Raw genomic sequence first — 15,763 nt, forward strand, 5'->3', positions numbered from 1 at the left:
CTGCACGTAATTACTGTAACAAACAGAAAAAAAGGTCCCCAAGAGAGGGAATATTTGACATCACAAGAGTGTGCGTTGTTTAAAAATGAGTTCTTATCGCCGTCATCACCTGCCAGTCTTTATGTTTGCTGTCTTGGCCCAGAGAGTGTTGAGAAGATTGATGTCATTCTCATGTCTTGGCAGGAAATGGTGGAGGTGAACATCTGCCTGCCAGCCTCCAAAGCGCACTAACTTCCTTGTTGTATCTTGCTTTCATTTCTCAATATGAGGCTGGAAACTGTGGTTTGGGTTTTGTCGTTTTTATTAAAACCTACAGTATGTACCATATATACAGGATTAGTCTGTCACTCAAGAGAGCACGGAGCTCTTTCCAAGGCAGGATTGGTTGAAAAAAAAGTGTAAAACTAACTCTTCTACTCCTGAACGGTGGCACGCAAAGGGGTGAACATTTGGCAAAACATGCACCCCAGTTGTGCTGCCTGTGTTATTATATTTATTAAACCCCTGAAGCTGAACTGACTGGAAATTCCTCACACAGATCAATGCAGCTCGACAAAACACCCGCCGTAACATTAAGGTGTTTAGCCGAATGGTCACCGAATTTGGTTCGCACCTTTCGAGTACTGACAAAAACATGTGTGTAGCATTCCCCCAAATTAGACCCTAATTTGGATAAGCGGCATAGAAAATGGATGGATGGATGGATGGATGGATGGGAAACGTTTTTGCAATAAGTCAGTGACCACACCACAGACCCTAACCCTGCATGCTGTACATGTATGCTAACATGTCTTACTGAGGGCGCCATAAATGTCATTCACAGTCATGTGAAAAAATCTGGGGTACATCATGAGGTACACTCGTTTATTGCGGTTAATCGGTTCCAGACTTGACCGCAATAAGTGAATTTCCCTGAAGAAGGATTCAATATTAATAAACACAATATTTTCCTAGTTAGAGCATCGAAAACCAGTTTATGACTTTCTAAATATTTCTTGTGCTATTATTTTATATCGATACTTCCGATACCAGCTCTTCATGCTCTAAAGTCGATGAAACGATGATACTTTTGATACTGCAGATATGTGATTTTGTCTCCAGCCTGAATTTTGCCCAGTATCGTATCAGAAATGGTATCGCACATCACTAGTGCGCACGCTGCAGCAATCTTTACTTGTGGAAACACATACAGAAATGCGAGCAAGGTCTAAGGTCGTGCTATTGCGCATGCACTTCACTTTCTGGACGCTTTGTGGCATTTGTTTCGTGATGTGAACGACCACATCAAAAATCCGATTTAAACAAATTGGGCATCATACCCTGCAGTGTGAATGTAGCCTACATTTTATTGTGTTGAGACACGTCTGAAAGCCACATGCAGTCCTAAAAAGAGCCACATAGGTCCCCCTACCCCTGGGGTAATGTAATCTAAGGTATCAATGTCCTGTAACATTACTGACACCTAGTGACCACAATACTATATGGTATATAATACTTGTTTTTCAATATATTTCGACCATTTTTGAAAAATCAAGCGAAAGAGTGACAACAGAGCGAGGGAGCGATGTTTGAAGCACGATGTCGTGAGGGATGACTGTATTCCGTTGGTATTTCTATATGTTTGTCCATCTGTTCTTTAGTTAGCAGGCGACAGGAAGTTCCACCGATGCTATTGTCAGATTTCTGGCATAAGTGCGCTAATGATATATGTCTATTTATGGTTGTGCTAAATCAAAATGACCGCAGTGACAAAAAGTCTTTAAAACACCAAAGTTAGGTCACAGCAACCTAAAACTCTTGCTAAGAACTTCAGATGCTCCTTGTCTTAAAGGGATAGTTTGGATTTTTTGACATCAAGTTGTATGACATCCCCATCAGCAGTGTAGTCCATCAACGGCGACTCACTCCCTCACTTGGTCTCCTAAGTGCAGTTCTGGTCGGATTTCGGCGATGAAGAAGGTAGCTCCGCTTCGTTGCTGGGGACGTTTAAGTGAAGAGTTTTGCTTCTCCAAAAAAAGTGCGTTCATAAGAGTAATACATTTGCATCACCAAAATACCTCACAAGACGCTCTGTCTTATATACTGTATGTCTCCTGCCGTATCCCTGCGCACCGTCGCCTGTGCATTCATGTGCATGGGATGAACACACTGGCGGTGATACCACTCTTCTTCCGCAACGCAGCGTCTTCTTTACGTATGTGTTGCACAGCGGAAGAAGATGCGAGTGTCCTCATCACATTTCGCCGTCAATGGACTACACTGCTGATGGTGATGTCGTACAACTTCAAACTATCCCTTTAATTCTCTAACAAACAACTCATTACTAACCCTCGTAAAACACACGAGTTAGCGTCACTGTGTCATGCCTGTTCGAGCGAAGAAAGACACACGCCACATGTCCCGTTCCTTTGCTTTTCAGGAGGCGCTATCAGTGGTGAGTGAAGACCAGTCCTTATTCGAGCCTCCGTACGCCGCTGCTGCCCCTCTCCCCAAGACAGACATGACTGCATCTGGCGCGCAGGACTACGGCCAGACTCACAAAATCAACCCATTACCCCCACAGCAGGAGTGGATCAACCAGCCAGTGCGGGTCAACGTCAAGAGAGAATATGAGCATATGAATGGATCCAGGTAAGAAACAGAACTGTGTGTGCCCAGGTTGGAGGATAGTTACAAGGAAAGTTACTATTTGAAGAAATTGGATATTCATGCCACATGCCATGGTCAAAGACCAAAAATGATATCATCATGACGAGGCACGTTTAGGAATCATTACCCGTAGTATAAAATATTTATCACAGACAGATCATTGAAAGGATTCACACAATGACCCAAATACAAGACGATAATCTCAATATCAGTCAAATAACTGGTAGATTACAATAAAAAAAGGGATATCATTTTTCTTACCTGCTCGACACTTTGATGACTGCTGAACCCCACTATCTTAAAATTAGCATCACAACTCCTTCTCTGTTGTTGGCTAACGTGCTAGCAACCTTTGAAACCGTTTTCACGAGCGGGTCTCTGCATCTCTCCTGGTCACTGGCGGGTGTGAGTGACAGGAAGAAAAGCGCTGAGGCACGTGTTGATCTACGACGACGCACCTCTTTCTTTCTCAGACTGTTCGAGAGACAAAAAATGTTACATAATCTTATATTCGGGTCAATGTGGTACTTTCAAGCTGCCTGATTTTCTAGCAGCACTGTGTGAAATCCAGCAGTGTCCAAAAATGAGTTGTGATTTGACACTGAAAAACATGGCCGACATGTCTCATGTATCGCCAGGAAAACTTTCGAGTCTTCAAAGAACGTCAAGCAATGTCTTGAAGTGTCTGATTTCTTTGATTTGCAGTGTACGGTGGATTCACGGCCCCTCAATTTTGCTGATTTTTGGTTGGAAAAATGTATTTTTTTCATGATCTGATTCACCGTAAGTCTGTAATCATTTATAAGTACGTGATAATATTGGTAAATGCACAGCACGCATGCACCCCTGCTAGACAGCCCGCAGGTCGCACAATCTTCATGCTTCACTGATAAAAGTCAAGTACTGCGATTTCGCACTTCGTTCAACGATCCTTAAACGCAGCGTAGTTGCGTGCTGCGACTCTCAACAACGTGACTCAGACTCCATCTGTTCATTGATCAGCTGACATTACATTTACATATTCACATCTTAAAGCTGGATGGTGTCGCAATCTAAGGTCCTGTCCACACGGGAACGCTCCGGAGATTTTTTTTTTGGCGGGTTGAAAGAAATTTGCGTCCACACTGTGCCGGATTAGTAAGTAAACGGGAACGGATCACTTGAGTGAAAGCAATGTGATATACAAGGCTGTGTAGACACGCAGAAGGAACCACGTGACACATCAAACCACAGAAGAAGAAAGAACGCATGCACATAAGTCCGTTGTCTTCTGCTTATGGAGTATAGGACAGCAAAATATCAGGAGAATGTCGACTGGGGTGAGTCATGTCGGCCGAAATATTCAGATATTTGATTGGCTTGTCGTCAAAGCTCACGTGACGGCGACGGGGTGGCAGTGGGTCGGTGATGTCATCGTTTTCGTGTTGGACGTCTGCACGAAACGAATGCTGTTTCTGTGTGGATGAGAGGCTGAAACGATAAAATACCGTTTTGACCTGAAAACGTTTCAGTGTAGATAGCCCCTAATACAGGGGTCACCAACACGTCGACTGGTCAATCTTTGAGACATTACCGCTCGATTGCGAGAATATTAGAAAAAAAAATATTAATTACATCAGTACCCTCCCCTCCCGGAGAGTGACCAACTGACATGCATTTTGACCACTGAACTTGCCTGTACGCCTCACCGCCCTCCAGGCATCAGCGCACGTACACCGGATCGCCTCACCGTGCAAGCGAGGGCAAGAGAGTGAGTGACAGTGCGCAGCGATGTGCCTGCGCACACATTATTGCACGTTTATGGCTCAAAATGTGCCTTTTCTTCATCAAAATTAAGACATAAACATAAATCCATAGATGTTCACCTCCAAAAAAGTCTTTGAGCTGCAGCGCGTTAGGGATGCATAGACCAGTCTCTCTCTCCTCACCATCACTCGCCCATTACACTGAGCCAACAAGCTGAGCTGTTGTTTGCGCATAGAGCCCACGCCACACGTCCGACCCCAACCAAGAGCCACAAAAGTAGGGGTGGTCAAAGTGCGGCTTGGGGCCCATCCGCGGACTGCGGCTCATTTGTCATTGCATCACTGCAGAAACAAATAAAAAAAACAAATGCAGAAACAAATAAAATGTAAAAAAAACAGCAAAAATGGTGCAAAATAGAGCAAAAGACACAAAAAGCTGAAATGGTGACACCAACACCCGATAATAACACAAGTATTTAAAGACAAAGCTTTAAATATGAATCACTTTTTACTTGTGGAGGTTCACCAGGGATCTTGGTCTCAAAAAGGTTGATGACCACTGCCCTAATAGTTACAACCATCACTTTTATTGTAAATGTTGATCCCAAATCACAAAGGAATGTCAACGTCAAGCGAGCAGGATAGTTTGGGTAGTGGTTTATCGCCATTCGCTGGTGGTTCCGGAAACGTTACTCCCGCGAAAGGCGAACATCTACTGTATTTCCTTTGATTGGAAAACTGTAACTGCCCTTTATTTTAGCCAAACATTGTCTTACACAGAATTTTTTTTTTTACTTCAGCAGGGAGTCTCCAGTGGACTGCAGCGTGGGTAAATGCAATAAGCTGGTGGGGAGCAACGAGACGTCTCAGATGAACTACGGAAACTACATGGACGAGAAGAACGCCCCTCCCCCCAACATGACCACCAATGAGCGAAGAGTCATCGTACCGGCCGGTAAGCAAAAAACTCTAAAGTGGGGTAGATGTTTATGTACGTACATGACTGGAGTCGTGGAACAGCGTGGATATGATATACAGAAGCAATGAATCTTGGTGTTTGCCTGTGTAGTGCTTCTGTTTTGATAGAAGGTTGCCAACGCTGCCCTTATTTTTATTCAACCGTGTGCCAACGTTTCATCTCTCCCTCGAGAGTATGGCTGAGTGTGCACAAGTACAAATATGTGTTGGGTCTGCCGGAGCTATATTTTGTTTTAACAGCTCTGGTTAATCATTAAATATGCGTCATGTAGCTACAAGTGCATTTTCAGGACTGTACTTGCAACCTTAAAGAACTTCATTCAAGCAGCCGAAGCGACACATTATTGCCAAAAACAATCACAAGAAATGAAGCAAATGAAGTCTGAAGAATGAAGTTGATTGGGAGCTGATGCAAGTGCACACTGGTCTAACGACATTACGCAGCGGCTGCACCTTGACTGCTTTGGTTCTGGATTCCAGATTGTCTGAGCAGCCTATTAAACATGCACTACGGTGTGTTAAGTAAGTCTCTCCAGATGGAACTTTATGTAAGATATGTTGTGGATTTCAAAATGAAAACTCCCCCTGTCTAAGTCTACTTCACCTGATATATTATCCTATCCCCCCGAGGTTTAAGGAGGACAAAGAATTATTTATAACAAATAACTGAGCCACGTCCACGCCTGATCAATCATTCTATTTCCAACTTGTTCACTTTTTCCAATCGCTTCACACCACGAGAGAAGAGACTCTCAACTCTGCTTCCATCGCTCTCAGGCCTGAGGCGAGCTCCAGTTTTATATCTGCAGGCAATAAATGTCCTCTGTCTTCTGTCCTGCAGATCCTTCATTGTGGTCCCAGGACCACGTGCGCCAGTGGCTGGAGTGGGCCATCAAGGAGTACGGCTTGTTGGAGATCGACACGTCCCTGTTTCAGAACACGGACGGCAAGGAGTTGTGCAAGATGAGCAAGGACGACTTCCTTCGGCTCACCACCATGTACAACGCCGAGGTTCTTCTCTCTCATCTCAATTACCTCAGGGAAAGTAAGTGTGCTCTCCACAAATGGCCAATCTAACTTATCCTAGGCCAGTCAAAGAATGGATCTTCTCCCAGATTGAATTGTGAAACAACCCATTGAATCTGTTGCTAGAAAGCCTTTGGAAAAGGGCAACTACTGTAAATGGCAAAATTATCGCCAGGGCGTTAATTTATTTAAACCTAAAGGACGGGGCGTTAATTAGAAGCAGGCGATAAATTAGAGAGGCAGTTGCTTCTGAAATTTGAAAGCTCATTCTATATCACAACTTAACTTTTCAAGCTTTTATAATGATTTGGATTGCATGAGAAGCTCTCTTTCACCACACGGTCATCAATGAACGACTACTTGTACGATTACACGCCGCACGGTGGCCTAGTGGTTTGCATGTTGGTCACACAGTCAGGAGACCAGGAAGATCTGGGTTCCAATCTCTGTTTGGAGTTTGCATGTTCCCTGTGTGTGTTTTCTCCGGGTACTCCGGTTTCCTCCCATATTAGTCCATAGGTATGAATGTGAATATGAATGGTTGTTTGCCCTGCGATTGGCTGGCGACCAGTCCTGGTCAAAGTCAGCTGGAATAGGCTCCCATGCAAGCGTATCATTACAACACAGCAGCAACAGAGCCAATGTAGGAGTAGAGCAAACTGCTCAGCCAACATTTATAGCGCTGATGAGTTCATTGTAAACAACAATATGGCAACATTACAACGCACAGGAGTTTCACACCAACAGCTACATTTTAAAGCACATGCAGAGACAGATAAACCTGCTGGATGCTTCATCTTGTGGAGTTACTAAGAAAGTTCAACAGGAGGTTGCCTACAGCCACAGCTGTTAATACCAATGTTTACAGTCATGCCTCACCACTTTGTGTTTTGAATTTTGTCACTTCTCCCTATTATGTTTTTTTTTTTTTTAATATACGGCTCATCGCTGTTTCATGGTTGAATATGGCAGCAAATTGTACATAGATGAAGTAAAATACAAATATGAGGCATTCAGAAGATGCATTCAAAGACGCTGTGATTCTACTATTCTTCTCTGGTCACTAGGTGTCAGTAATGCTACTTTGATGAGACAATAGCTGCAGGAAGTACTGTCCAGAACAGGAAGTAAAAAAAAACAACAACAAAGACCTCTCCCAATGCTATGTTAGTCTACATTGTCTTATTTATGTCTAATATGTCTTATTTTCTCTTATTATGTCTACTATATTGGGTTATAGGAGTGTAAATGTGACTATAGGGGTGTTATTTTATGTCTAGAGGGCTCTAATAATGTTCAAAACCATATTTAGAAGGACGTAAACAGGATTTCTATGCTTTAACTATAGAACTATTCCTTTTATAAATCTAATATCAAAATATAAAATAAAGGAATGCTACTTCATGGAAATGCACTTATTATGGTCGGGTTTGGAACCAATTAACCACGATAAACGAGGGATTACTGGATTTGTTTTGTCAGCCCCGCACCTGGTGACTATCGGAGTCTTTGCAGTGAAATAAACAGAGGCGTTAATTGGAGCATTTACAGTACTTTCTCAATGTAAATTTGTGAGATACCGTGCTAGCTTGACAAGGTTGGTACAATTGGTGCACATTTGGCAAGAAGTAGATAAGAAAAAGAACAAATGTCCTTTACTGATAAAACTGCTACTACGTTCATGTCAACCTGGGCAGTGTTGACATCCATACTGCATCTATAGCGTCGACTGCAAGTTTCTTCTACAGTATGATGGCTTCCAGTCCTGAGCAAAGTGGTGGAAACGGGGAACGACTCCTCCCCGGTCCACCCGCTACATGTCTCGCTGCACTTCACTCTGCTGTATTCCACATGGTCCTCAGAAACAAGTCCAGGTGCATTGCCTCGGGAAGCATGCTAGGCCAGTGTGTCCAGGCAACTAAATTTGAGCTTATTACCTTTGAAGAGGCTCTCGATGGAATCCCACTTCATATGTTTCAGCTGGGAACGCAAAGCAATTTGCTGAGGCCGTATGCAAATGCTTTTCAAATAAAAAACATACCATCTGGCGAGGCTAATATTTTTAAGTGCACCAGCTCAGTCACAGTGATTATCACAGAGACCTGTTGGGCCTATTAATGAATACTTTGCATTCTGCTGCTAAAAACAACTTTAAGAGCTGCTTTTAACTGCTGCAGAATATCACGAAACCGCGCTGGGTGGAGTGATTGATGCCTCCACTAAATTTAACATTACTCTCAAAATGTTGTGATGGGCCCCAGCGTGATGTAATGGGAACTGTGCTTTAGTGGGTGTCAACAGTTTTTCCCCGTGCACGTTGTCAGGGCAGAGAGGGATGCTTGTCAGGACTATAACGGCCTCATTGTGCAACGCTGCAGCGGCTGGATCTGTCTGACCGCCACTCGGCACAGCACTTTTCATTATGGCTGCCGGCTGCACGACTTAGCCACGGCTTAGGCGTGCTGTACCGTGACTTTGCCTGTTGCTGCCCCCCCCCTTATTTATTATTTAGACCTTGTGCACTGTGGAATCTTCTCCGCTTGCCCGTTCAAAATTGCTTTGGATCCCTTCCCGACAAACAAAAGCAATGAATGCTCCCTTCCCGTGCTTGGACTGACCTGCTTCGGAGCAGCTGTCTGGGAAGCACAGAGCATATTACCGACGCGAGGAGGCCTACGGGCCAGGGGGAACTCACGTTAGTACCAAACGTCTAAGAGAGGCAGACTTCGTGTGGACCCTGCAGGGACAATGATTTGGTAACTAAATCCATTTCTTCGTCTCCTCCTTTGGCGCAATCATAGCGAGACGTCCAGAAAAAAAAAAGACCTCTGGATTCACTCATGAATGCTGGAGGCAGGCCGAGCTTCTCGGCTGAAAAATTGATGGAAGGGACGGTTGAGCCAAACCCTGGATGTATTAGTGATTACAGGTCACATGACTTCTCCCTCATTGAGGACTCGTTCATTCATTATCCCTGACCCACCCTCGAACAGTAGATGGTCTAAAGGGGCTGCTGCAATCATTTCATAGACATCTGTGTGCATCATGCGTGAGCTCAGTCTGTTTATTGAACCTCTGATTAACATTCCATACAGTCATTAAGCCCTGAATGTAGACTGGCCGCCATGGCTGGGACACACTTCCCCACCCTGCGGCCATTGCGTATCCAAACATTGCCGCCGTGTCCTGCGCTGATACATCATTCAGGTACCCAGCGCCTTCGCTAGCACAATGAGAACATCTGTCTGGGCAAACCAGCTGCTCGCAGTAACAAGGGTAGTTGCCAGTGCAATATTTTGGCTTCATTCTTGCTCACAGATTTTTATAAATGATGGCTGTCCGCAACCCAATGTGCTTTCAATTTGGGGTGCAATTGGAGAATTTGTTCAAATTAGTCTGTCGGGGAGGGAGTGTGGACTGTTTGCTTTATCGCACCCACGTAGGTCGGTTTGATACCACATGTGGTGGGAACGGAGTGCACAGAGGGGGAAGAAAAAGAGAAGAGAGCAGTACCAAGATAAAAAAATGTGGGTATGAGTAAGGCTGCGTTCACATTTGTGGTCCGGTTCTCTGGTCCGAACCAAAAAAAGACACTTGCAATTTGCAAAGTGTTCCCACTGATAGTTTTAGCATGAGACCAAATGCCCACCCTCCATGACACGCACACGTAACACAATCAGAGTTGAACAAACGCTTACAGATGACTGATGGAAAAACACCGGGGGAAGAGACACACAATATATGTATTTTTCTCACGCACGCAAGCTTCTTTCACCCACTTTCACTTCTACACAAATGTAGCTTTCACTTTCTAGAGTGGCGCGGCAACCGCTATACAATAATCCCCCGTTTATCACGATTAATTGGTTCCAGACCCGACCATGACACGTGAATTTCTGCAAAGTAGGATCCCTTATTCATAAATGAAATGTTTTTGTAGCTAGACCATAGAAAGCATATTTACGACCTTCTAAATATGTTTTTTTTAACATTACTGGAGCCCTCTAAACATAAAATAACATCCCTATAGTCACCTTTACACTCATATTACCCAATATTGTAGACATAATGTGTTGCTGTAAATGTTCCGGTGCTGTCAACACTGCCCAGGTTGACATGAACATAGTAGCAGTTTTATCAGTAAAGGACATTTCACCTTTCACCTTTCTTATCTACTTCTTGTCAAGTGAGCACCAATTGTACCAACCTCGTCGAGCTAGCACGGTATCTCACAAATTGACATCAAGGAAGCGCTGTAAATGTTCCAATTCACGCCTCTTTATTGAACAGCAAAGTCTCTGATAGTCACCGGGTTTGTGGCCTACGAAAGCAAATCCAGTCATCCCTCATTTATCGCGGTTAATTGGTTCCAAACCCGACCGTAATAAGTGAATTTCCACCAAGTAGGATTCCTTAATATTATATTTTGATATTAGATATTGGATTTATAAAAGGAATAGTTTCATTGTTAAAGTATAGAAATCCTGTTTCCTGTTAACATTATTCGAGCCTCTAGACATAAAATAACACCCCATAGTACTACCCAATATTGTAGACATAATAAGAGAAAATAAAACATATAAGACATAAATAAGAATAATACTGGTTTGTGTGTCTTTAAATGTGTTCCGGTGCTGGAGGAGCTGAGTGGGGGGGGGTGGAGTTCAGAGTTCAGTTTTAGTTTGGCATGGGTTGCAGCCGCAGCAGTAGCCCGTGTTAGGGATTATTGTGCCGGCTGTGAGACAATTCAAACCTGCAATAAAAGGTCGTTGTTCCGGCAAACACGTCTGGTGCTTGTGTGTCTCACCGAACATTACAGTAACATTACTGACACCTAGTGACCTGTGTAGAATACTACATATCATCACAACATCTTTGAATACATCTTCTGAATGCCTTACGTTTGTATTTTAGTTCAAGTAGACATTTTTATGGATGAAAATGCTATCAATGTTATCAATTAATACATTTTTGAAAAACCGTGATGGAGTAATGCCGAGAAAAGATTAGAAGATTACTGTATATTGTTTGGTCGTTTCCAACCATCAACCACCCGCCGCCATGGTCCTGAATGTTCGCTGCATGCCAGGATAGGATAGCATGCAGCAGCAATGCTGAGACTCTGTAAGTGCCGAGCGCAATCGGCAGAAATGTCATGCAATTTGAACGTCTGACAGACCACCCACTAACATTTTTGTCCGGTCTCGTCAACGAAAACTGGCACATGTCTCGTCTAGTCATCAAAGAGCCATGTTTAGCTCGTCACAGTCACCATCACAAAAAAGGGGCGTCAATGAAATCATTTCGTCATAGTCATTGTTGACAAAAACACTGCATAACTCAAAATATTCCAAACCAAATTCACTTTTAGATGCTGGAATTCAGACACAACACATTTAGACACTCTAAAATATACTTTTAAAGAGTGCCGTTGTCTCACACACACACGGGAAGAGCAGAGCAGAGAGACAGCACTTTATTTTCTCTTACACATTTGTCATTTTTGCATGCTTTGTGCTGTCATTTTTCACCTGGCCCGTGTCTTTTGTCCGTTCAACGTTCACATTTGAAGCGAACCTTATCAGAGTTCGCTTGTTTGGTGCGCACCAGAGTTCCTTTTAACCCACATAACCAAACGTGACAATTGCAAAGGCACCTTACGACAAATAGAAAGTTAGCTTGGAACTTCTTATCTGGTCATGACTGAGCAGCATCAGAAAAGAGAAGGACTGTTGCTTCTTCTTGTGTATCTGGACGGATTACAGTGAGAGTCAAGCAAAAAAAAAAAAAAAGCTGCACCACACTGTTGCTGAGTGGGGGACATTCTCGAGCCCTCAATAGTTTATACAGACCATAAACATCTGGCCTTGAAGGCTGAGTAGGGAAAACGTTTCTCCCTCCCTTTCAAACCTCGCAACATTTTTATTGAGCTCCGTGCGCATGACTTTCTTTCTATTGGCAGGTTATCATTGGTGTGCAGGGCCTGGCTGTGCGCCCGTACTGCTAGCTGTCTGCTGCTAGCCATGCACCGCCACAAACAGAGCTACTATGCAGCTGCTCACTTTTAAACGCGAGACATCAGACGCTCAGCGCTACCAAGAATTTATATCGCTTTTGAAATAAGCGGAGATGCAGATGGCTCCTGCCAAATAAGAATGTTGATATTGGACAATTGGATAACCAGTTGGACAGACCCTTTGGCGGGATCCTGTTTTTGTGTATTCCGCTACCTTTCTCTGAACCTACAGGGATTAACCATGCATCCATACTTTTCTATAAGGCTTATTCCGCGCAGAGTCAAAGGGGGGGCTTGGCTCAGACCCCACCTGATTTAGGTTGCAAGCAGGTACCCCCCTGGACCAATCAGCAGTCAGTAACAGGGCTGGATGACCAATATTTCATGGAATGATGGGATACGGAGATGTTTCAAATCAATGCAATCCACAAGAAAGGCCAGCGTTTCTGAGCTATGGTGTGCGGTTTGACTATATTACTTAGAACTACCATAAAAAGCACAATTTCTATCGAAGTCTGACAAGGAGATCCACTCAAAACCCAAGCAAAGTCCTCAATCCAGTAGAGTGACACTCCAATGTCTTAAAAAAAGGTTTGCGGTTCAAACAGTCCTAATGCAACTGATTAATTCTGGATGCATTTTGATTTTTCTTTGGCTTTTTTGTTTGTGCTATTTGACTGAATAAGCAACGTAGTACGACACACCTGGGCAACAAAATAGACGTTCCAATACTTTTACTTTTAAATGGGTGGTTTCAAACAGAAGGTGTTATATTTTAAGTGGGGCTGTCAAAAATAAAGCGTTAACGGCGGTAACTAATTTATTTCATGAGTTACATTTTTTTGTGTAATTTTTAGCACGCCTTTCTGTTATGATGGCAGACGGAAGCACAGTGGAGCGTCCCCACACAGGGTCTGACGCTCTTTTGTAACCTGAACGCATCAACAGCAGTACAATCCCAACACCGTATAACGCATGTATCGCCAACTCACACACGCCTCTAGTCCGCTCATCCTGGGAACGACACTTCCTCATTGTCGTTACAAGAACACGAGATGCATTCGGGGACACTCCGAACAGCTTTATAATGCGTGTGTGTGTATAAATAAACAGGAAGATAAAGAAAAACATGAAGTGGATATTCTTATCACTCACTTCGTAACTCTTAACTCAAATGTACAATTTGATACGTTTAAGTATGCTGGAAAATACACTGAAAAGAAGTAAATTTACCTTAAATTACGTGATGTCTTTGGACGCAACCCCTCGTTGCTCATAATAACACTGTTTAAAGTGATTCAAACGTTCTGCTACTATTAACGAGACTAGTGTTAGAGAAATAGATTTTTAGACTTAGGTTGATTGACATATTCAGTTCATTTGGATCTGTTAATACATACAGATATATATCATCCTGTCCTGTCATTTATCTTTCTGCTCATTAAATACAGCAAAAACGGGCATATTTCAGACATTGTTGCTCATGGTGATTAATTGTGATGAATTAATTTTAAAACTGTGATTAATGTGATCAAAATTCTCAATGATTTGACGGCCGTAATTTTAAGTTGTGCATCCGATCGAGATGCAAACACGCTGAAATGTCGCCTTCTGGTCTCATACTCATATTTTGATGTCAAAGCAAAGTATGTTCATTCTATAGCAGCGGTTCCTAAACCTTTCACCGTCGTGTACCCCTTCAGACAGACTTGAAGTCATGCACCCCCTTACTCTTGCACACAAAAAAAACACCCACATTTTAAAATTTTCATTCAATTGAAATATTAAGCATGATTCATTACATTTATAGGACGTGATTCTGGTTCAGAAAGTTGCATTGTGCATGGTCATATTTTGATAAACGTTTCACATGAGCACCGATAAATAGATAAGATGTGAATTTCTCTTGGAGATGAATAAAGTATCTAAGTATTGGTCCTACATATCTTTTATTTCAGCCGGATGTTGGGATCCGTCCCTATGAACGGCTTGAACTCGAGCTTCACTTTTGTCCGCCTGCAATCGCTATGATTTAAGTCTGCATATTCATTTGATGGCAAATTGAAAGGGAACGTTGAACAAACATGATGAAGCGGTATCCAAAGGAGAAAAATACATGCAAGCGTCATTTTCAGGGGAATCTCCACTCTCTCATCCTGACGCATTGACAGGTTTTCACAGTGCGGGGATTGGAACACCAATTTACATGAAAACTTACACACCTTACAATACGCAACAGAATCATCAAACTTAATTACTTATGCATATAACTCACACAGAGCAGTGAAGAACTTCCTCATGATTACTGCTATGAACCGCTATGACTGTACGCTCTGTGCTATGAGGCGTTCAGGTGCGCTCGTGATTGTGAGTGTTAGGCGCTAATTGTTTTTCCTTTTTATGCACGTACCCCCCATGTCAACCGGCGTACCCCACTTCGGGAAAGTAAAGGGATTGGCATCGCTGATGTCTGGATGGCACTGTAAGGAAGACAGTAGAAAAGGGAAGCTATGTTCTATTTGTCTCCCGTAGCGCTATAAAGTGACTGACTTGGGACCTCTGTTTGTTGACAAAAGGCCACGCCACATGTTTAGGCGGCGCTATCCTGTGGCTCCAGAGAATAAACAGCCTGCGATGCCTAACCCATCTCTGTTAGTGTTACAACCCCGGCTGGCATATTGGAGTTGCATTATGCAATCCTACAGAGTGTAGCGAAAGAGAAAGACTGAGGTTTAACACGGGCCAGTGTGCTGTCAGATTACCGGGACCTGTTTGTTTTCGGAGAGAGGAAGAGGCCTTCCAAATAAATACGCAGCACAGCCAAAATTCCCTGTCATTTGCCTCTCTCGCTCTCTCTCTGTGTCGCTCACCCCTCCTTGCTCGCCGTCCTTACAGCGATCCTGGATTTCTCTGCGGGACGGTTTGAGGTTTTCTCAGCAATGCTGCCTGTTTGCCTGTCTGGGTCAGCCCACATGTGTGGCGCACAGTAGGAAAAGGGTTAAACAGCCCCTTCCTCCGCCTTTTTCTGTTCATCTAACCCCCTTATACACTTTGTGCCTTATTCCAAAGATGGCTGCCTGCGTGCTTGCACTCAGCATGAGGAATTATTTTTCTATGAGGAGCTGCGTTTGATTGCTGTGGAGGGACCCTTCCTCATACAATGGTTCCCCTGTTCTTCGGCCCCCAGGTCTCTAAACGAGACGCAGAGCCTCGGGGGTGCCACGGAATAGGTAGAACTGGGAGGGGTGGGGTGTTGGGAGGCGAGCATGCATTTGTGGAGCACCCCCTAAAATAACAGAGCCTAAGTTGGCCACCGTGCCCCACTCCCCCCTCCCCGATCCCATAACAG

The 15,763-nt window shown here is 43.6% G+C and overlaps 1 protein-coding gene across 6 annotated transcripts in view; it reads left to right on the top strand.

Annotated features, from left to right (window-relative positions):
• The window catches only part of fli1 (Fli-1 proto-oncogene, ETS transcription factor), a 53,826-nt gene that overhangs the window by 15,003 nt on the left and 23,060 nt on the right, over positions 1–15,763 (top strand). For 5 of the 6 annotated variants that reach the window (XM_054794859.1, XM_054794862.1, XM_054794863.1 and 2 more), the window contains 3 exons: positions 2,420–2,631; positions 5,195–5,349; positions 6,214–6,417. In XM_054794859.1, the coding sequence (XP_054650834.1) occupies positions 2,420–2,631; positions 5,195–5,349; positions 6,214–6,417 (571 nt within the window). The remainder of the gene's footprint in view (positions 1–2,419; positions 2,632–5,194; positions 5,350–6,213; positions 6,418–15,763) is intronic. The other variant, XM_054794860.1, reaches the window with a different exon arrangement.

Source organism: Dunckerocampus dactyliophorus, chromosome 12 (genome assembly GCF_027744805.1).
Source record: "Dunckerocampus dactyliophorus isolate RoL2022-P2 chromosome 12, RoL_Ddac_1.1, whole genome shotgun sequence".
NCBI lineage: Eukaryota > Metazoa > Chordata > Actinopteri > Syngnathiformes > Syngnathidae > Dunckerocampus > Dunckerocampus dactyliophorus.